Genomic DNA, 22,287 nt, shown 5'->3' on the forward strand with positions numbered 1-22,287 from the left:
GTGTCTTTTTTTAAAAAAGATTTTATTTATTTATTTGACAGAGAGAGGGCATAAGTAGGCAGGGCGGCAAGCAGAGCGAGAGGGAGAAGCAGGCTCCTGGCTGAGCAGAGAGCCCTGACAAGGACCCTGGGATCAAGACTGGAGCCAAAGGCAGATGCTTAACAACTGAGCCACCCAGGCACCCCTTAATGGCAGTGTCTTTACCATTTGTTAAGTTTACCTTAGATATTGCTTGAGAATTCAGAGAGGAAAAGCAAAAATATATTTAGCAGCATTTTACTGATTTATTCAATATGTTTAGAAGGAATTAATCTCTCCTTGTTTTTGTTACTACTGAACTTTTTATCAAAAACTGTCAGCATATATTAAACGTTATAGCCGTATTTCACAGTTAAGAAGGCTTGAACTGTAAGACTAAATCAAGTTTGCAGTAAACTAAGTTTTCATCTTTGTTTCCTGTTTTCTTATATTCAATTTGAAACAAAAACAGGAGTGACTCATTCAACACACAAAAATCTCAGCACAAAACCCCACACACAAACAAATATATATATTGCCAAGCCTAACCAAGGCAAGGTACTGCATATATGAAGGCAGACTAAGCTATATAATATGTCACAATGAATTTTTAAAAATAAAAACTGGACATCAGCAAAATCTTCCATATCCTTAATCTCTTCTTTGAATATGCTTCTCACCTGATTGTTCAGTAGAAACACGGCTTTTTTCTAAGGACACGGTTCCCTCTTTGCCTCTCTCATGTGGTGGCTGATACGTTCCCCACAGTCCTTGTTCCGCTGGCTGGAGGTCAGGCAGTCATGCATTTGTCTTCTTTCCCATTGTCACTTTGACCCCATTCTCCCTTTATCCACTGCTACCAGCCCTGAAGCTCAAGTCAGCTAGTCGCATCCCCATTATTATTATTACTTATTGTTAGCCATCTATTGATTAATAAATCACTCCCTTTAAAGTCTTCGTTATTTTCATTTCCTGGTTCACTAACACTCTCTTTGACAAATTTTTGTTCTGATTTCTAGCAATGCACATGTTTCTTTCTACCTTGTGGCCTCTAGGTTCTTTGAACTCCCCTCCTGCTATGAAGCCTTTTACTTCCTGAAATTACTACCGTGTACATAGATTTTGTCATAATTAGCTACAAACTGTCCACAACCCCAATGCCATGCATATCTCTCTCTGATCGATGCCTCTTATCTTTCTAGCTCAGACCCCCTTAAACCTCCCAGACAACCTTTCCAAATTACCAGAACCTCCAATCTTTGACTATACCTCAATTTCATAATCCCTACTTCCCTGATATCATTTCCCTCTCATTATCCAGTTTTAATTCCATGGCTAGTCATTAGAGTCACTCTCAGGGACACATCTCCAATTCCCTGTTGTTCTCTACCTTCTTAGTTGCAGGACAAAAAAATAACTGCAGCTCCGGTTGAATTCACGCTTCCATCATCTCTACACTGGCACATGTGCAAGTGAATGCAAATGGAGAAAAACATAAAACAACTCTCTCTGCTCCACTTTAAATTCATGACCACATTTCTCATGTAAGCCCTAATGTAACACAGCAATCTCTTCTCCCTCTCAATCTCCTAGATTTGCAAGAAGACTATTTCACGTTCTCACCTTTCTACAAACTTTCATCACCCTTCTTCCTCATGCTAAGTCGCAGTTAAAACCCAGTTTTCCAATTCGCTCAGAAAAATTGAAGCAAAGAGCAGAAACCTTCCACAGACAGCATCTTATCAACCCTCTTAGCAGTATCTGTAACCTATATATTTTGCCTTAAAGACAATTCCTCCACTTATATACTAACTCCCATTTTCTCTCATGTCACCGTCAAGAATATTCCTTCTGATTCTTGCATTATTAATCCTCCCTCTCAGTGGGGTCGCTTCTATCTGCATAAAAGACACTGTTGTTTCTCCTATCTTAAAGAAAACCTCATACCACTTCCTCTCTCTGTACTACTATGTTTCTCTGACACATTTGTAGCAAAACTCATTGAAAGAGTTGAGGACAGTCTGTTCACTGTTTAATTTGTTTCCTTCTATTCTATTTAAACATATTCTAATTAGCTTTTCACATGCTCAACCCCACCAAAACCAGTCTTGAAAATTTGAACAATGTCTTCCCCACATTGCTAAACTCACTGGGCAATTCATAGTCTTCATCCCAGCCAGATTTACCAGAGTCACTTAACAGTTCATCTCCCCTGGTTGTTGACATACACTCTTCAGTTGGCCTCTGGGTTATACCTTCTTGGCTTTTCTCCTACTCTACTAGTGTCTGCTTCTCAGTCTACTATGCTGTTCCTGATGTCTGCAAACAGTGTATTGAAATTAGTTGTTTTCAAATTGGTCTTTCATTTCTCAGCCCTTTTCCTAGATGGTGCTCTTTATAATGGCAGAGACTACGTATTATTCATCTTTTCATTAATTTCATACTAACATATACTGGGATTCAGGAAATGTTTGCTGAAATTTGTATTCGAATAATTTACCCTAGGGGCACCTGAGTGGTGCTGTCTATTAAATATTAGACTTTAGGATTTGGTTCAGGTCATGATCTTAGGGTCCTGAGCTCAAGCCCCTCATCAGGGCTCAGCACTGAGCATGAAACCTGCTTTAGATTTTCTCTCCCTCTCCCTCTGCCCTTTCCACTCATGCTCTCTCACTTTCTAAAATAAATGAATAAATCTTTAAAAAAAACATTTAATGGGCACCTGGGTGGCTCAGTCTGTTAAGCATCTGCCTTTGCCTCAGGCCATGATCTCAGGGCCCTGGGACCCAGCCCCCATGTCAGGCTCCTGCCTTAGCCAGGAGCCTGTTTCTCCCTCTCCTGCTGCCCCTCCCCTGTGCTTCTCTCTCTCTTTCAAGCTCTCTTTCAAATAAATAAAATCTTAAAAAAAAAAATCATTTACCCAAATACTCCTGTGACTAATGAAATCAAACATCCCAAGAATGATTTATATTATAAAGGAGGGCCCAATCAATTTATAATTAGTGTTTGTAAAGAGGAGATGATATTTATCAGTGCCAGAAAACGCCCATGTTTGATTTTATTTTATAAGGATTTTTCTCTGACCTTGGTACAAACAGTCATCCCATTTCAGAAAAGAAGTTGGTGTATTTATTGAATACATGTTTCATGAAAAGGCTTATTTAACCAGCTCAAGCACCTGCACAGTATGTTTCATAAAATTTTAATTCAAAGAGCTAGATCTGAGGTCCTCACAGTTTTCGGGAAGTGTTGCTTCTTGATATCCTAGCTAGGTTCTATCTTTGAAACTCTCCCTTTGTGTCACATCTTGCTTTCCATTCCTTACAGTGTCCTGGAATGGATAATTGTAATTTTTGCTATCTTTTCAGAGGAATTTAATTTAAAAAAAATCTCTTAAACTATACAATCCAGTTCTATGTATTTTTACATAATTCTTTCATTTCTCTTATGTGATGATTTTAAAAATTATTCTCCAAGCAACCATAGCTTATTGTAAATCCATAAGCACATATAAGTCAATGATTTCTTCCCATGAATGCTTTCTTGCTTTTGTTCATGTTCAGTTGGCTCTGCCATTACGTTTCCTAATTACTTTTCACTTAGACACTTAGACTCCTCTCTAGCAGTGGCTAACCTACATAACTCCTCATCCTCAACAATTTATTTTGCCACTTATTATTCACCTCTTCTGGGCATCATTAATAGAATGCATGGAAAATTGATCCTCATACTTATCCTAGGAGTATACCATCATTAACCTCTTTCTAAAATGAGCAGTTTATCTCACAACCTGATGCTGTTATTAAAGGAGCAAAGTGAAGTGGAGAGATGACCAATCAATCAAAAGTGTCACTTGATGCTTATTAGGTACCTACACAGTGATAGAAATTAGGAATGCATGAAAGTAGGCTACACAGCCTTGTTCTCTGAGAAGGTAGCATTGAGTTTGGCAAGTAGCTACAGCTTAATATTAGGACAATCAATAATTGCTAGATTGTAGCAACTCTCCTTTAAGTAATAAAGGATAATAGCTTATAACTGGCCAGAGAAAGTAGACTCTCAGATACATTTTCCTTAAACATCTTATAGTAGATAAAAAACAGGTCACCATTCCAGACATGGGAAGCAATACAAGCAAAAACACAGAGGCAGAGAGGTAAGGTCTACAGGAGGACAGTCAAAAGACCAAGTATTCCTTTCGTGGGCAGTCATAAAATATCCATTTGGATAGATAGATGAGGTTATCAAATTAATTAATTAATTTTTTTTTAAACTAAAAAATGTAGCCTGAGTTCCTTCAGTATTTTATCTAGGTGTTAAGAACAATACCAAAGTGAACTTGACAGATTTTCTGCCTAAGAAAGCAACACAGAGCTGTATGTGTGGGGGAATATGGAATTAAAATGCTTGCATGGTAGCTTGGTATCATCCAATTTTAATAGTTTGAATGGCAGGCTTTGCAGAGGTTTAGGCTATGCTTGTAATGATTTGAAGAGTCACAGTGCTTTTTATAAGGGGTCTTAGATTCTTCCTTCACAACTGCCCTCAGGCTTTTGTCTTTTGGTTCTTGTTTGCTTTTTCCTGATTTTTATCATGCTTTAACTATTACATAAGTTTCTAAATAGATGTCATTTTCTTTAGTCTGTCCTTTAAGCTATTGCCAAATTAATTTTTCTAAAACACAGCTCTTTATACAAGGGACTCTTCTGTGCCAAATATTTTTTGACAGGACAGAACTTGAACATCATGGCCATGATTTCAAGGCCTCTTATACTTGGATTCTAACTGACTTTCTCTTCTTCCTTTATTCCTCCACTGAATTCCATTTTCTGATCAAGGTATTTTACCTGCTGTTTTTATGGTAACGTTTCCTATTCTGTGTCTTTTCACATAAAATATTTCCATCTGGGATGCACACCTTTTCCCAGTAGCCATTCAAGTGAATTCCTGGATTCCTCAATGGCCCTTCTCTCAGCCTCATGCTGGAAATAATCTTCCTGTTCTCAGAATTCCACATTCTTCATCACAGTTTGTACTTGTAATTCCTTATATTGAAGTTGGTCTTTCAAGTCTTGTCTTTGCATTATGTTGTAAATTTTTTTCCAGCTCCCTTGGATTTACAGAGTAGACGGAGTATGCATAATATTTGGTGATACGCATTACTAAATATCTACTGAATAAGACTACAGGATGAATGAACAATCAGTCAATCAAGATACGGGCTAGAAGAATGTTAGTAATAAAGAAATACACGGATGCCTCCTGGCTGGTTGCTTGGTCTCTGGCAGGCTGACGGGACCAAATGTACAGGCATTTGAAAAGGAAGATGAGAACCTGGAAAATTTGCCTGTTTCCAGCAATGCTGTTAAGTTCTGGACCAATCAAAATGTTATGAAATTATAGAGACAAATAAAGCTTGAAAGGCTAAGAAGTTTGTCATCTACTGTCTGAGCCAAGTTAAAGGGAGTCCCAACAGCAGACTGTAGCTGGCATAGCCTAATAAGGTGATGATATCAAGCATTAAATTAATTGTGTGTATGTGTGTGTGCATGCATGTGGTCTGATTTTGCTACATTTTAGTGAGAAGTTAGGATCTGAGCAGAATAATCTGATCTATGATAATGTACATTTGATCTCTGTGTCCACGTGGGCTGCCTAATGCATTCAGCAATTTCCTCCTCCTTCTATATGAGGTCATTTCTGGTATGATGAAGTAATTAATGTAGCTGAGGGGTTTGGAGAACTACACACAATCAAGTTTTCTGCAAGGAATTCATCTCAATGCCAAAGAGATTAAAATCATGACTCTGATCATTCACAATAACCACTTACAATTTTAGATTTCTGAGAATAATGAGCAGGAAGATACCCTTATTTTTCAATCTCCAAACCGTCTGTCCACAGCAGACTTTGTGACCAACATCTTTGAGTTCAGAAAACTATATCCCCTTGGCTTTCACACTTAAACTGTGAAACCATCAATCTGGATAAATTTGAATTCTAACTTTGGCCAGCCGCATGACTACAGGCAAATTTTTAAATCTCTCTGGGTTTGAGTTAACTCACAAGTAATGGGAATGATTAATAATACTTACCTCATGCAAGTTGGCCAAGGATTAGCAGGAAGGCTGCCTGGCATAGTGGCTAAATTGCAAGTGCTCAAAATAATTCTTTCCTTCTTCCGTTCTTACCCACTCATATAAACAAGAAAATTCGAAGAGGCAGATGAAATGATATCAAAGTTCTAGTAAAACTTTGAATTTGTCTTCTACTTTTTCTCTTAGAAAATATGAGATATATATAATTCAATCTTTATGTTTTTTTTTTTTAGGACCAAGAGAGAAAGTGTCCTTGTGTCAGGTGCACTTATCAGTTAAAAGAGCTGAATAATTCTAAATGCTAAGCTCACAGATGTTCATAGATGCTGCTAATATTTAAAAAAAAAAAGTTTTGTAAATTAATTGAACATTTTTACCCTAAATTTTTTGAGTGTCTTTAAAGCTTTATCTTCACACACAAAATTTTTTTTTACATTAGTGTAATTTGAAATACACTATAGCAAATTATTTTCATTCAAGAGATCTTCTGCTGATTTTTCCAAGCAGAGTTAAAATGTATCTCCACAAAGAGGCCTCTCTTTTCCCTCATTTTCTGTACGCTCCTCAGTATGCTCACGATATTCACCAAAAGCCTGGCGGAGCGTCTCGCACTCTGCCCAGTGTAAGAGTTTGGTCTGTGTGGATTCAAGTAACATTTTCCTGTGGTTCCATGTTGACAATGTAGTTGCTAAACAACTGTAGACTAAACATTAGTGTCTGTTACTCAATTTTGATTGTGAAGTTCTCAATGATTTCATGACAGACTTTGCAAATGGCTGTTTTCAGGGTATTTATTGGTCAACTTAAACTAAATTGAAAGACTGCAAGTAGCATCTATTGAGCCATGATATTTCAAGGGAAAGAGTTCATAAATAATAATCTGTAGTTATATGATTTTACCGAGACTTCAGAATCTACTAAACTTCCTTGGTACTGCTCCCTGTTTGGCTCCTTTGTCCTGAGTTTCTTTGATCCTTACTCTGTCCATTTCCTCTTTATTCAGTTATCTGTTTCCTGTGTCCTTCTCATTTCTCCTGTTTGTCTTTTCTTTTCTCCTTTCCCACCTCAGTTCTCTTTTCTATTATGAAATCACACACACACACACACACACACACACACACACACACACACGCCCAGTTTTATGTATTTGATCTTTCCTTACCGGGATGAAGACGTAGGCTCAGTAGTTTGTCTTTGAACACGTGCATGTTTAATTAAATGTTCTTTTAAAGCAGTTTGGACTTCTGCTGGGATATCAGGGGAAGTGTGGCTGATTTTTATAGCAGGTTCAATAACTTTTAGAGCTGGCTTTTCATTATCTTTAACTTCTTTTTTCTCTTCAGTCTCAAAAACTTCAGTAGGAGCACTTGAAATGCTCTGTGGAAGGGTACTGATGTTGGTAGTCACCGGTTTGCTCTTCCAGCAAGGCCAGCACAGCTTCCAGAAGACAAAAAGTGAAACAACCAACAAGGCCAGGCCACAGAAGCTGACAACCACTGCTAACAAGCTGACTGAGATATCTGGAAAAAATTACAATGTAAAGAAATGTTAATTCATTGAGAGTGTAGATAAAAGAGCAGCAATGGTGAGATAATTTACCTACGATTATTATTAATAGCTTTCTGACTGAGAATTTCGAAATTTACTTTTAATTTATCTTTGTAGGGAGGAAAGATTAATAACTGTGCCTGAAAATTCTCAAAGGAAATATATGAAAACTTCAAACTGTACACAGAAAAAGCATATCACTTCCAGGAACACTACAAGGGGTTCAAGAGTTTGCGAAGGTGGCAGCTTATAATCTGTCTTGAAGTTACAAAGCTTAAGAAATTTGGAGAGGGGCACCTGGGTGTCTCAGTGGGATAAGTCTCTGCCTTCGGCTCTGGTCAACGTCTCAGGGTCCTGGGATCGAGCCCCGCAACCGGCTCTCTACTCAGCAGGGAGCCTGCTTCCCCCTCTCTCTCTGCCTGACTTTTTGCCTACTTGTGTTCTCTTGCTCTCTATCAAATAAATAAATAAAATCTTTAAAAAAAACGAAAGAAACTTGGAGAATGCACACAGCAGGAAAGGCTTCTGTTTGCTTCATCTTTTATCTAAAGATGCAAACCTCTCACTCTTGAAGCAGAGAATAATGTCAAATATTTGCATAAACCACTTTCTATAGTCTAAATGAGGATAACATGTTACTAACAGAGAGTGGGTATAGTAATAGCATATTTTTAAATTCCCCAGGTCCGTTCTGATAACCTTGTATGTTCCTTCTTTTTAGAGTTCCAAATTAAGGATGTGTTACCTAAGTATCTCTAAAATAAACTTACTTTAAAATATTTACAAACTTAATACATGATAATTATGTAAAGTAATTTAAAGAAATATAGTAAAAAAAAAAAGTTAGTAAGATTGACTCAATAAATGAATGGGAGAGAAGGAACAAATCTCCTGTGCAGAATTTCAAACAATTTATGTAGATACTTTGCTCTCAAGGAGGTGGAGCCCAGCTCTCAACTCCTTAAGTGTGGACTGCACATAGTGACTTCCTTCCGAAAAGGAGAGCATGGAAAAAGTAAGGGTACCTCACTGGGGTGATCGAGGTGAACATCGACAATGATGAATCATGTTGCTAGTATGCACCTCTGATAAGTGATGAAAATGGCACTCTAATTCTGTTGTCTTCGTCCCCAAATCCATAACCCGAAGTCTAAACATTAGAAATATATAAGACAAATTCTGGAAGAAGGGTATTCTATAAAGTATCTGATGAGTACTCTTCAAAACTACCAAGGTTCCCAGATAAAAACATAGCCTGAGAAATGATCACAGCCAAAAGGAGGCATGACAACTAAATAAAAGATGGTATCCTAGACAGACTCCTTGAATAGAAAAAGGATTATTAGGTAAAAACTAAGGAAATGGGACTCAAGTATGGACTTTAATTAACAATGTATCAATACTGGTTCATTAATTAATATTAATATTAATGTTAAATGTTAATAATAGGAGAAACTGGGTGTCGGGTACATGGGACCTTTGTACTATTTCCCCCAATTTTTATGTAAATCTAAAACTGCTCTAAATCATAAAGTCTTTTTTTAAAAAAAGTTAATGATTTTCCACTACCCACTTCCATTTTCAACTTCCTAAGATAACCAATGTTTGCTAACATTGGTATAACAGCACTCTTCAGAATCAAGCAAAGTTCCTGTAAAGGGAGATTTTTCTAGATGTAAATAACCTTGTAATTTTCTTTTACAACTTTGCTTAGCCTCATTTTTGTAAAATATGAATCCAGTATCTTTTATTTGTTCAAAAGAAAAAGTTAGGAATATGTTAGAGGCTGAACTCTTCTCTGTTCCTTTATCTCTTCCACTTTCTTACATTGAAGTCCTCCTATCCTAGGGCCTCAGAATGTGACTGCATTTGGAAACAGAACCTTTAGATTAATAACTGAGGCAAAATGTGGTCCCGTGAATAGGCCCTATTCCAGGGACTGGTGTCCTTATAAGAAGAGGAGATGAGGACAAAGATACTCAGGGAGAAAGACGACGTGAAGACACGGAGAAGGTGGCTGCGTGCAGGCCAAAGGGGACAGCCCTCAGATAAAAAATCAACCTTCCTGACACCTTGATCTCGGACTTCTGGTTTCCATAACTGTGAAGAAAGAAGTTCTGTTAAGCCACCAGTCTTGGTATCTTGTTATGAAAGACCTAGCAAACTAATAAAGAACAAATCTAATTTCCGTTAACCACTACTGCAAATTCAGGATTTCCCACTCCTCTCTAGAAGCAACCTTTGATCCCAGTTTGGTGTGTATCTGTCCAGCCCAAGCACTAAGGTATTTCTTTAAAAAAAAACTCACAAAAACATATAATTGTTTAATATACTTTTTAAAAAACACAAATAGCTTGCTACATATTTCTCCAATTTTTTTTTAAGTTCAATAATCCTTTAGGTTTAACCTCATCTCACATGTATTCCATAATACTTCCTCATGACAGCTATTTAGATTATGTCCAGTGTTTTGCTGTTACAACAGTTACTTACAATGAGCATCCTTGCACGTGTGTATTTGTGAATATTTTTCTAAGGTCAGTATCTAAAAATAGAATTGCAAAGTCATAGGTTATGCACGTATTTGATGTTACTAGATATTTCCAAAAGAACCCCAGAGTAACTATAACAAAAACATTTTATGAGTTTACCAGTTCCTACAGTCTCAAAAAAATGCTGATGTACTTTAATTCTCACTAATACGATCAGGAAACGATACCTTGCTTTAATTTACATTTTCCTGATTAGTAAGATAAAATGGTTGTGCTTAAACTCTTAATTTGTAGCTAATGGAAACCTATTCAGAAATTGAAATAATTCCAAGTTTTTAATGCTACTTAATTATAAGAATAAAAATTAATTTGACAAGCTATTATACATAGATATTAATATTTTACCTCATTTTTCCAGTTGCTTATTAAAGCAACCATTGAATATCTTTCCCATTTATATTCCATTGATGAGGAATGTGTGATCATACTTTACATTTTGTAGTTTACCTTATTTTTACTTTTTAATTGTTCATTAGTCCCAGGGCTTGCGGAAAAAAAGAAAAAATATATAAAGTGTGCTTCCTGATGATTAACTATGGCTTTAAATGGAGGAATAAACACTATAATTATGGATTCATAATCTTTATGTATATTTGGCTCCAATTATATTATATTTTTATGGATATTTTAACTGCTCAATCTGCTCATTTCTACCCAGTTGAAGCCAAAAGCCAAGAAATAAGGAAACTGTGGGACAATGTGGGGTAGGGTAGGGATGCAAGTAGTTTTCAGTTCACAACTGAAAATGCCTCCCTTCTTACTTATGGGTATTAGAGAACTTATGCTCTACCCACAACAATTTGATGGCATTCATTTATGCCACTGTTCCTAAGTGATGGGCTTTGGCATTCACAAGGTTCCTAGGAAAAAGTGCTGTGAAAATCTCTGACCTTAATTCCATTATCCCTACTGATGACAATTTTCTTTCTAAAATCAGTATCTGGGGGTGCCTGAGTGGCTCAGAGGGTTGAGCCTCTGCCTTCGGTTCAGGTCATGGTCTCAGGGTCCTGGGATGAAGCCCCACATTGGGCTCTCTGCTCAGCAGGGAGCCTGCTTCCCCCTCTCTCTCTGCCTGCCTCTCTCTCAGCCTGCTTGTGATCTCTCTCTCTGTGTCAAATAAATAAATAAAATCTTTGAAAAATAAAAAAATAAAATCAGTATCTGGTTCTACCTTTTAGGGGACCATAAACTATTTCATCCACACTAGTTACTTGTGCAAGTGAAAAGCTGTGCTACCAGTCATGCCAGGACAGCAGGAAGAAACCAATCCTGTCCTGGCATTTGGAACATATGGTTGCCTTACCAGTCTTGGCCTAATATCCTTCCAGGTCACTTTTTAACCATCTGGGACAAATCTAAACTTTGTAAGGCATTCCATAGCATCTCTGGGATTTGGCCACTTGGTATTGATCAGCTTTATTCTTTTGCCACCTTCCCACCTAATCCCCTTCCCCTGACCACATATTATTGTCTTATGATTTTCTTAAGGCTGTTTCATGTAGCTCCATGTAACTGCATTTTCTTCTCCTCTTTGGCTGTCTGGCAAATTTGTATTGAACAATCAGATCCAATAGTTCCTCTTTCTTGACCCTCTCTGCCTCTTCCATTCCTAAGAGCTTTGAAAGGACACCCACCACTCTAACACTGCTATTCTAATAACTTGATTGTCTTTTAATTCTTTACCCCATCTCTGGGACATGATGTTTTTCAAAAATTGTTATTTTCTTTTGGACATTAGAAAGGCAACATGGTACACATCATCTGGGATAACATCCAGTAACCAAACATCACAATATATCTATAATGAAATGTATGAATTAGTCACACTGAGTGGGATCACTGAAGATTATAAGTAGCGTAATGCCAATTCAGGTAAGGTGTTGATGCCAAAGTGCTACAATTTACAGAATACTTTTTTAGTTTTCAGCATTTTGAGATATCATAATTGTGGATAAGACATTATGAATCTGTACTTACTGTGTTTTTCCAGACGTTCCTGTCCTACATATACTCTCATTCCTTGATCTTCAGAGCAGAAACCGAATGTACTCACTGTTTTAGTGTCTGGTATTTATTACATGGTCAAAAGTGTTTATGGGTTACTGCATACATATTTTGGGAGTTATCTGACAAGGAACTCAAATATCTGTGGATTTCAAGGTGGCTGGATGAAAAAAAATTGAGTGATTTGGAGGGAATATGCAGAAATCCTTGTACTAGGAAGATAGTACAATATAGCCTATAATATAGTTTACAATATAGTTTATAGATCTGGGTTCAAATGTCAACTCCACCACTGTGACTTTGGGCAGGTTGGTTAGTTAGGTTTTAAGAGGCTCAGAAAAAAAAGGGGTGTTTATAATTATTTCATAGGGTGTTGTCAGGTTTAAGTAGATGTACATAAAATAGTTAGCACTGTCATTTGCATAGGAAGTACAGTGATGGGTTGCTATCAACTGTTTACTTTTCTTTAAACAAGAGTACTGAGGGAAAAAGAGGCATAGTTATAGATGGGGTGTGGATTGAATGGTGATTCACAAATTAGTAAGATGGGGAGAGACTCATCTAATGATATCTGGTACTGAATGGAGTGAATTTGTTTAATATGAACACCGTCATTTCTAAGTAAATGCTAATGTTTCAGGAAGCTAACAAATAACATCCCATTTTTCTACCCATATGTGCTCAGAACAACTGAGAGGCAGACTCAGTGTTCAAACAGGTAGCAAATAAATACTAGCAGCTATCAGCTTAGGTGTGGCAGAAAGTGGACTCACTAATATACTACCTTGAATTTAATTACACTTGTCCATATAGTCACAAGTGTGGCTGGACTACCACAGGTATTCCCCATGAGGACTGGACCTTGTAAAATTTACTACATGGAGGAGAAGAGAATATTTGTTTCCTGAGGATATGAAGCTTACACCTCAAAGAAGGGAGAAATAGGGAGAAATGGCATTTCTCAGAGATGGGGGTTGGCCAAGATTCCAGGATTATTCCTATCTTATAGCTCCTTTCATCCAAAACAGAGCAAAGGGGGAAAGGTATTTATTCTCAACAGTAAAAAGTGAGAAAAGTTGGGATAATTCCAATTTTATCCTGAAAAAATAAAACTAAAGTTATAAAAGTAAGCTTATTATATTTTATATATTTTAATATTGCCTGCTATTATAGTTTTAAGTAATTAAATTATAAGTATTAAAGACCCAAATCAACTGTTTAATCCTTAGGTCTTTATGGTTTTTTTTTTCAACAAAATGTGTTTAGCAAAATAAAAAAAAAATCTGAATTTAAAAATATTAATGGAGAATCTGGAAGAATTTATAAAGTCATCAAAATATTTTAAATGATATTTTTATGATTACAAGTCAATAATTAACCACGGCATGAAAAACGTTTTGAGTCTAGACTTAGTTCAAAGAAAATCAGTAACTTCAGTCTTGACCTTCAGTCAGGATACTGACAAGGTCAGATACACATTTCGGAAGTAACACTCTGGCTAGGGAGAAGATCAGAGTGGAAGTGAGACTAGAAGAGGCAAAACTAGCTAACAGATTACGAAGTCATCCGCAGAGGGATTGCGGTGGTTGCTGGAATGGGGAAAAGAGCAGATTCAGGAAATCACTGGAAGTTTAAAACTCTAGTTAAGGAGTGTGAAGACTGAAGGACAAGAATGTGAGTTAGTGGGAGACAAACAGGATGACAAAGTCAGAAAGACCATGACTTGGAGCTTTGGTCATACTGAGTTTGAAGTACTTGTGGTCAGGCAAGTAGAAATTTTGAGGAAGCTATTGGTCATGGATGACTGCAACTAAAGATAAAATTAAGGGACTTTTTAAAATAGTGGAATCTGGATCCATGTAAGAAGACAGAAATTCTGTAGAAAACTGAGTACATCAATATTTAAAGAAAAATAACTTAAAGGAACAAAGAGCCTATGTGCATAGGAGATTAAAAAATAATAGAGAAGTATAGGGGGGAAATCAGCTCAATGTGTTCTCACATTGTTTGGAGAAAAGTATTTTAAGAAGTGATCAACCATATAAAAAAGTTAAAGTAAGTTCCATTAGAATAAGTAACTACTAACATTAACAAATAGGTCTTTGGTGAATTCAATGCAGTTGTGAAGCAGAGGCTGTATAACCAGTTTAATATGGTTAAATAAATGATAGGGATGATGAAGTGGATTCTGTAAGAGGAGATAATTCCTTCAGGAAACTGGATGAAGGAAAGGAGGTGAGAGAAAGCAGTAACTCGAATAGCACGTGGAGGTGATGAAGGTGTTTTATCAGGATGTGCAGTACTCAAGCATGTTCTAAAAATGAGGGGAAGGAATCAGACAAGAGTACACAGAAAGTTAAGCAAAATGCATAATTATTGGTGAAGTCCCAAAACAGGAGACAACGGAGGGATGGGGTCTGAGGTGACGGTGCAAGGACTGCCTCATTTTTCCCTTTGCAAGAAAAAGTAGGTGGTTCTGGAATCATGTAAGTTTATAGGTCTTTGGGCAGAAAGTCAAGTGAATTCCTAACAAGTAGTATCTTCTCTCCAAAGTAGAAGTTAGGGTCAACTGCCGGTTATTTAGTGATATTTGGGGGAATTGTTTGGAATATTTGAACACACTGGGAAAGTTTTAAAATAAGAATTGTAGAGAACAGGAGAAACTCGAATAGGGAAACGGGATTTCTGTTCAGAATTGAGGGTTCTTTCGAAATGAGAGGCTAATAGAATGATGCTAGCCTGCCAGGTTTTAAAAATCCCCTGACTATTCAGTTGTTCTGGTGTAGGGATAAAGAAGATAAATTTATCCATGAATGAGGTTCCTCTTCACCGTAGTGCAGTTAGATCCAATATACTTCAAAGGAAAAAAATGACTGAGATGACGAAATGATGCAACATTAAGTATGGTGCCATATTTATTGGCAGAGAATTCAGAGAAGTAGAAAGGTGAATGGGCTGGAGTTTCCAAATGCGAAAAGGTGAAAGCATAGGAACTTTTGGTTGGGGACTGGGGAGGTAAGATAGAGAAAAGGTAGAGAAAAGATCACTGGGGTCAACACTGGGAGGCCGGAGTGATGAATGTAAATGGGTTGCCTTCGGGGCAGAGCCTCTGAAGTTATTCCTTGCAATTGCAAACTTGATGAGTAGGATCTACCTCAAATTTACAATGTCTCTGGATAGTTAAAAAGAATCCGTTATATGACGTTCATCGTTTATATCTTGGTAAGCCTAAGAGTTAATGAATTATACAGATATTAGACTAGGTACCAAGATAATCAGGTTTAAAATTGCTCAAACTCTGGTTTGATTACATATATATATGCATAACCATTGCTTTACCACTATCTATTTACTTATCTTTCTGACTGGATATCTCTGACTCACTTTAGCTATAGAGATCTTACTCTCTTATTGTGTCTTAATATCTCAAAATAAAGTGACCCACTTCTAAAAAACTAAAACAACTCTCATCAGAAAACAGAATAAGCCAAAAAATGTGATTCTTCAGAAACTTAGTAAAGCAGAACTTTGCTATAGTCTTTATAACCAGACTATAGCATTTGAATTCTCTGAGGCCGGTAAAATATGTTAGATCTAATTGCCTACTAACTATGCAGACAGAAAAGATCACACAGAAAAGCACAGACCAGTCGGCATGCTCTCAATTTCCATCACCACTGCCTTAATTGATATTCTTGTCTGTGTCTGTATCATTTAAAAAAATTTTAAAATTCTAGTTCTTTGGTTTTCAAAATGTACAGATATATGATTTCTTATAATTAATCAAAAAATTATAATTTAGGGGTCTCTGAGTGGCTCAGTGGGTTAAGTTTCTGCCTTCAGCTCAGGTCATGATCTCAGGGTTCTAGGATTGAGTCCTGCTTCGGGCTTTCTGCTCATCAGGGAGCCTGCTTCCCCCTCTCTCTCTGCCTACTTGTGATCTGTCTGTCAAATAAATAAAATCTTTTTTAAAAAGTTATAAATTTAGTTCATTGGTGTTCTAAGCCTTTTCTTTCTTTGGTTGCTTCCCATTACTGCTAGAACACAGACCACATTTATGACATCATTCCATAGAGAGGGGAAATAAAACTCAAATTTGCAACTCTTATTCAAAAAAAGTTGAGGAGGGGCGCCTAGGTGGCTCAGTGGTTTCAAGCCTCTGCCCTCGGTTTGGGTCACAATCCCAGGGTCCTGGTATCGAGCCCCATGGCAGGCTCTCGGCTCGGCAGGGAGCCTGCTTCCTTCTCTTTCTATGCCTACTTCTCTGCCTACTTGTGATCTCTGTCAAATAAATAAATAAAATCTTAAAAAAAAAAGTTGAGGAAATGCGGGTCTAGGATAAAAATTTGGAACTATCTTTAAAGTTAACCTATTTATCCTCTTCATAATGGTATTACAGTTGACCCTTAAATAAAGAGGAAATTGGGGCACTGCCCCAAGTTGAAAATCTCCATATAACTTTTGACTCCCTAAAAGTTTAACTTTATTTATATTTCATTTTTAATTTTTAAACAGATTTTATTTATTTATATGCAAGAGACAGAACACAAGTGGGGAGGGGGGCAGATGGAGAGACATTAGCAGACTCCCTGCTGAGTGTGGAGCCCTACATGCGGCTCAATCCTAGGATCCTGAGATCATGATCTGAGCTGAGAACAAAATTCAGACACCTAACTGACTGAGCCACCCAAGTGTCCCAACAACTTAACTATTAATAGCCTACTGCTGACCAGAAGCCTTGCCAATAACATAACCACTTGGTTAATACATATTTGTATATGTATTAAATACTATCTTTTTACAATAAAGTAATCTAGAGAAAATACAGTGTTACTGAGTAAATCATAAAAAGAAAATACATTTAGAGTACTTACTGTACTATTAAAAAAATCCACATAAAGTGGATCTGCACAGTTGAATCCTATGTTGTTCAAGAATCAGCTCTAGTGTTATAACAGGGCATAATTCTGATTTCTGTAACAAGGGGCCGAATTAACAATGACTTACACAAGGGAGAAGTTTATTTCTCAGTGTAATTAACTGTGTGATTAACTTTCCCAGCATAAGCAGGCCAAGGCATACACATCAGCTTCAAGGTGTCTAGAATCCTTATTTCTTCAATTTGTTTTGCTATTCAAAGGTTTTTGCCTTCTCCTTAAAGTTCAAGAAGGCAAGTTAACCATGTCCATGTTCCAGGCAGTTGAGTGGCAGAATAACAAAGGAAAGGGAAGGTGAGAGTATGTACGTTTATTTTAAGGCCACAGCCTGGAAGTAGTACATATCATTGCTGCTAACCTGCTGATGGTCAGATTGACTGACTGATTGATTTTTAAAGATTTTATTTATCTATTTGTCAGAGAAAGAGAGAGAGCAAGCAGAGGAAGTGGCAGGCAGAGGGAGAAGCAGGCTCCTGGCTGAGCAAGGAGCCTGATACAGGGCTCCATCCCAGGACCCCGGGATCACGACCGGAGTTGAAAGCAGACATTTAACTGACTGAGGCACCCAGGCACCCCATGATGGTTGGATTTAGTCACATGATTGCGCCAAACCAAAAATAAAGCTCAGTAAAGTTGTCATCTTTAAATTTAAAAAATTTTAAATTTATTTTAATGCTGTCACATACCTAACTAAAAATAAAGGATTCTGATACTGTGAAATGAAAGAGGAAAATGAATACTAGGAAACAACTAGCAGTCTCTCTCTTTTTTTTTTTTTAAGATTTTTTATTTATTTACTTGACAGAGACAAAGAGATCACAAGTAGTCAGAGAGGCAGGCAGAAAGAGAGGAGGAAGCAGGCTCCCTGTTGAGCAGAGAGCCCGATGTGGGGCTTGATCCCAGGACCCTGAGATCATGACCTGAGCCAAAGGCAGAGGCTTTAACCCACTGAGCCACCCAGGTGCCCCTAGCAGTGTCTTTTTCATCTATCAATCCAAAATATAATCAACATATCATCCTTGCAACAGTGTTTCTTTAATTTCCACTTAACTGTATTGACTTTTGCATTTTTCTTGAATTTCAGTAAACATAGACAACTTTATGTTAATACTATACTTAATTGATTGTAAAATGCACATTTTAAAAGATTTTCATTTTCTGAAATTAGAATATATATATACTATCAATGGCTTGTTACAATCACTAATAGCCAGGAAGTAAGTGTGTCATAATTTATTCTGAGTATGTGCTAAAGCAAAAGCATCAACGTTGAAAGTCACAGAAAGTGAAGTCTTAGTGGCTTGAAAGAAAACAGTAGAGAAAACATGAAGCCTAGCTCTAACCTTACAAGCTAAACTTTTACTGGGGATGGAGGGAGAAGGCAGTGAGTCAAGTGAGTTTGCCAACATTGCTAACATTGCATATAACTGTACGGGTAGCTTAGAGCACAACGCCAATGGCCTCTTTATCTTTTATGAATTCTTTTAAGGCATTCTTGATGGCATAGATCCCAATAATGAGTGCAAACAAAGGTATCACCAATTCTGAATCAAAAACCCATTCAGAAGAACCACGTTCAATTTTATTTTAAAGATTTTATTTATTTATTTGACACAGCGAGAGAGATCACAAGTAGGCAGAGAGACAAGAAGAGAGAGAGAGAGAGAGAGAGAGAGAGAGAAGCAGGCTCCCTGCCGAGCAGAGAGCCTGATATGGGGCTCAAACCCAGGACCCTGGGATCATGACCTGAGCCGAAGGCAGAGACTTTAACCCACTGAGCCACCCAGGCGCCCCGAACCACACTCAGTTTTAATTTAAAATTATTTTAACCCATTTATATGTTTTCCTTTTTATGTTTGTGCAACAGTGATATAACTTTAAAAATTTATGAGGAAGTGGAGATGCAACATGGGGGGTTAAGGGGGTAGGAGAAGAATAAATGAAACAAGATAGGATTGGGAAGGAGACTAACCTTAAGTGACCCTTAATCTCACAAAACAAACTGAGGGTTGCTGCAGGAGTAAGGGGGTTGAGAGAAGGGGGGTGGGGTTATGGACATTGGGGAGGGTATGTGCTATAGTGAGTGCTGTGAAGTGTGTAAAGCTGGTGATTCACAGACCTGTACCCCTGGGGATAAAAATAATATTATATGTTTATAATAAATAAATAAATAAATAAATAAATCATAAGTATGAAGCAAAAATTCTGTGTGATAAGAAGGCATTAAGCCACAATTTAACAACATTCTTTTTCCTTTTTGGTATCATTTAAATACTGGTGTCTCTTATCAATAGCATCTTAGATTCAATCAAATATGGTATCAAATATGGCATAAATATAGTATAAAAGTATCCAAATGTATAAAAATTCTTTACATATGTTCATAATTGAGTAATTTATAAACTATGACTATCTTCTACATTTACAATAACTTGAACTATACATGAGTACATTTTAATGTCTGGCAAAGTGGCTTTCACAAAAGTGTTCAATAAATATTTGTTGAATAAAAGCATAATGCTAACACTATCTCTTGGATAGAGTAGCGACTCATACTGTAACATATTAGAAATGATAATATGCTTCTCAATAGTTTTGTCAATTATTCCTATAAATATGACTACTGAAATAGAACTAAAGGAATAATAAAGACTATAAACAGTAGTCCTCATTGTTTAAAATAATTCTGCAGGATGAACAAATTGACATTTACAAGGTTTCTTCAATTGACTGTAATGTTGTCTCTATTCAATAACAGAATGTTAAAGAGAAGATCCTAACATACCTCAGAATCCACCTGGATTAAAAAAAAATTAATACCAGTCCCCCACCTCCATCATTCTACCCTTCTAGCTCTGAGGCATCACAGCACAATTTCATGATTATATAGTTATGTGATGTGTGTGTGTATATACAAACACACGGAGTTTTATTTTCTCATAGTCTTACCTAAGCCTTGTTAATGTCAGCTCTTACAGTTTCAGTAGTCAATAAGAATATTTAACATTATAAGGAAAAAGAAAATGAGTTTATTATATAATAACAAGAAACCATCTCTTGGGGTGCCTGGATGGCTCAGTTGGTTAGGCATCTGCCTTCAGCTCAGTCATGATCCCAGGATCAAGCCCCACATTGAGCTCCCTGCTCAGCCGGGAACCTGCTTCTCCCCTGCCTGTTGTGGTCCCTGCTTGTGTTCTCTCTCTCTCTCTCACAATTAAATAAATAAAATCTTAAAAAAAAAGAAAAAAAGAAGCCATCTCTTCAGTTAGGGATTCTGTTTCTAAACTTGGCCAGTGTTGGATATTCTACCAACAGAAAAAAATTGGTATTGTACAAATTAGAAACAAGCAAAATAATTTACTGAACTTTACTAGTAACACTTCCTATTAGGGGGTCTAGTTTTCTTTGACATCATAGCACTGTTAATAGTGATATATATAGATGGTTGATAACTTACATTAAATACCCAAAATATGGCAGGAAAATAAAGCAAAATTTTTAATGTATTATTTTTTTCTAATTACAAAGTAATAAAAAGAATTTAACTGACAATTTCATATCTGTTTTCATTACAGGCTTATTTATGGACATACAAAAGGAGCTATATTTGTAATTACATGAGCTGAAAGTTGTGCATTTTGGACACACTAAAATCTTTTACATGATTTTACTGTTCAAATAAATTAGTTTTATTTAGCTAAGAATTCATGAATAAACACTCTTGTACACTTAATTGCAAATGCATTCATGTACTCAAGCAAGGAAAATGAAGAATGTGGTGTCTTATACTTGTATGACAATACATCTAACAAAAAGAAATATGGAGATTTGGGTCATAATTACACACTGAGAAATCTTATTAATACTGGCACCTGGGTGGCTCAGTTAAGCATCTGACTCTTGATTTCGACTCTATTTAGGCTCATCCCATGATCTCAGGGTTTTGGGATGGAGCCCAGCATCAGGCTCTGTGCTCAGCAGGGAGTCTGCCCCCTCTCTCTCTCCTTTTCCCTCTGCCCCTTGCCCTGTTCACGCATGCTGGGACTCTAAAATAAATAAATAAATCTTTTAAAAAATTACCTTCCAATGTGGCACTAATTATAGCCAATGGTATTATAATAGAAAAGAGCCATCCTTACAAGCATTTGTTCCAGGCTGTATAGCACCAAGAATGTGTCTCCCAGGAAATCCTCCTATTCCTACTTTTTGGTGAAACTAGGATAGGATCTAAGGAGTACTGGGTTCTTATCCTAGTTGCATCATTAAATAGCTGTGATTTGAGGGGACGTTGCTAACTTTTCCTGCCTTTGTTTTTGCCACTGCAAAACGATGATTTCTAATTCTAAGTGGTATGACTAATAGGCATTTGAATAATGATATTATTTTTTCCCATGCTATTTTCTACTTCAGCAAAAAGGCTTACTTTACTGTTATAAATTGATATTTAAAATGGATATTCCCATTTTTCTAGAACTTCAGTAAAGTCAATAGTTTTATTATGCAACACTTAACAAAAATTTAGCCACTGGATCTTAGCCTTTCCTGAACACACTCTAGGGAAACTCAGTGGACATCCATATGGGGTTCAGTTGCCTTTTCATTAGAATCTTGCCCATGTTCTAGGTTTTAAATGCCTCAAATGCTTTAATTTCTGTCATTTTCATAAACTACATATTTTGCATGCCTATCTACCTGGATCTTGTATTGGACACTGGAGACATGAAGACACAAGTATATTTAATACAGTTTCAGAGGAATTTGGAAATGATTAAATAGCACCCATCATTTTACAAATAAAGAAACTGGTTTCTTGAGGATAAATTTATTAATTCATTTATTCTTTCTTTCATTTCTTCAACAAATATTTGTTGAGACCCTACTAGGAGCCACAGACTTTTCTAGGTACTAAGGATAAGACAGTAAAGAAACCACTGCTCTCAAAGGCTTATATTCTACTGACTTAATGTACATATCAGAAAGCACACAATTACATTTGCAAAATATAGATAATTTTAATTGTCATTAGAGATTCCAATAAACATTTGTGATAATGTTTATCTTCTACCAGCATTTTGTAAAAATGAAATCTTTTAAGTGAATGCAAGTGCCTTCCATTTGTTTTTTGCACAA

General features: G+C 36.7%; 1 protein-coding gene across 1 annotated transcript in view; it reads right to left on the bottom strand.

Moving 5' to 3' along the window:
• Positions 1–22,287, bottom strand: part of SYT10 (synaptotagmin 10) — a 70,445-nt gene that overhangs the window by 43,409 nt on the left and 4,749 nt on the right. The window contains exon 2 of the mRNA XM_032347720.1: positions 7,279–7,636. Coding sequence (XP_032203611.1) covers positions 7,279–7,636 — 358 coding nt within the window. The remainder of the gene's footprint in view (positions 1–7,278; positions 7,637–22,287) is intronic.

The sequence above is a fragment of the Mustela erminea genome, chromosome 6 (assembly GCF_009829155.1).
Source record: "Mustela erminea isolate mMusErm1 chromosome 6, mMusErm1.Pri, whole genome shotgun sequence".
Taxonomy (NCBI): domain Eukaryota; kingdom Metazoa; phylum Chordata; class Mammalia; order Carnivora; family Mustelidae; genus Mustela; species Mustela erminea.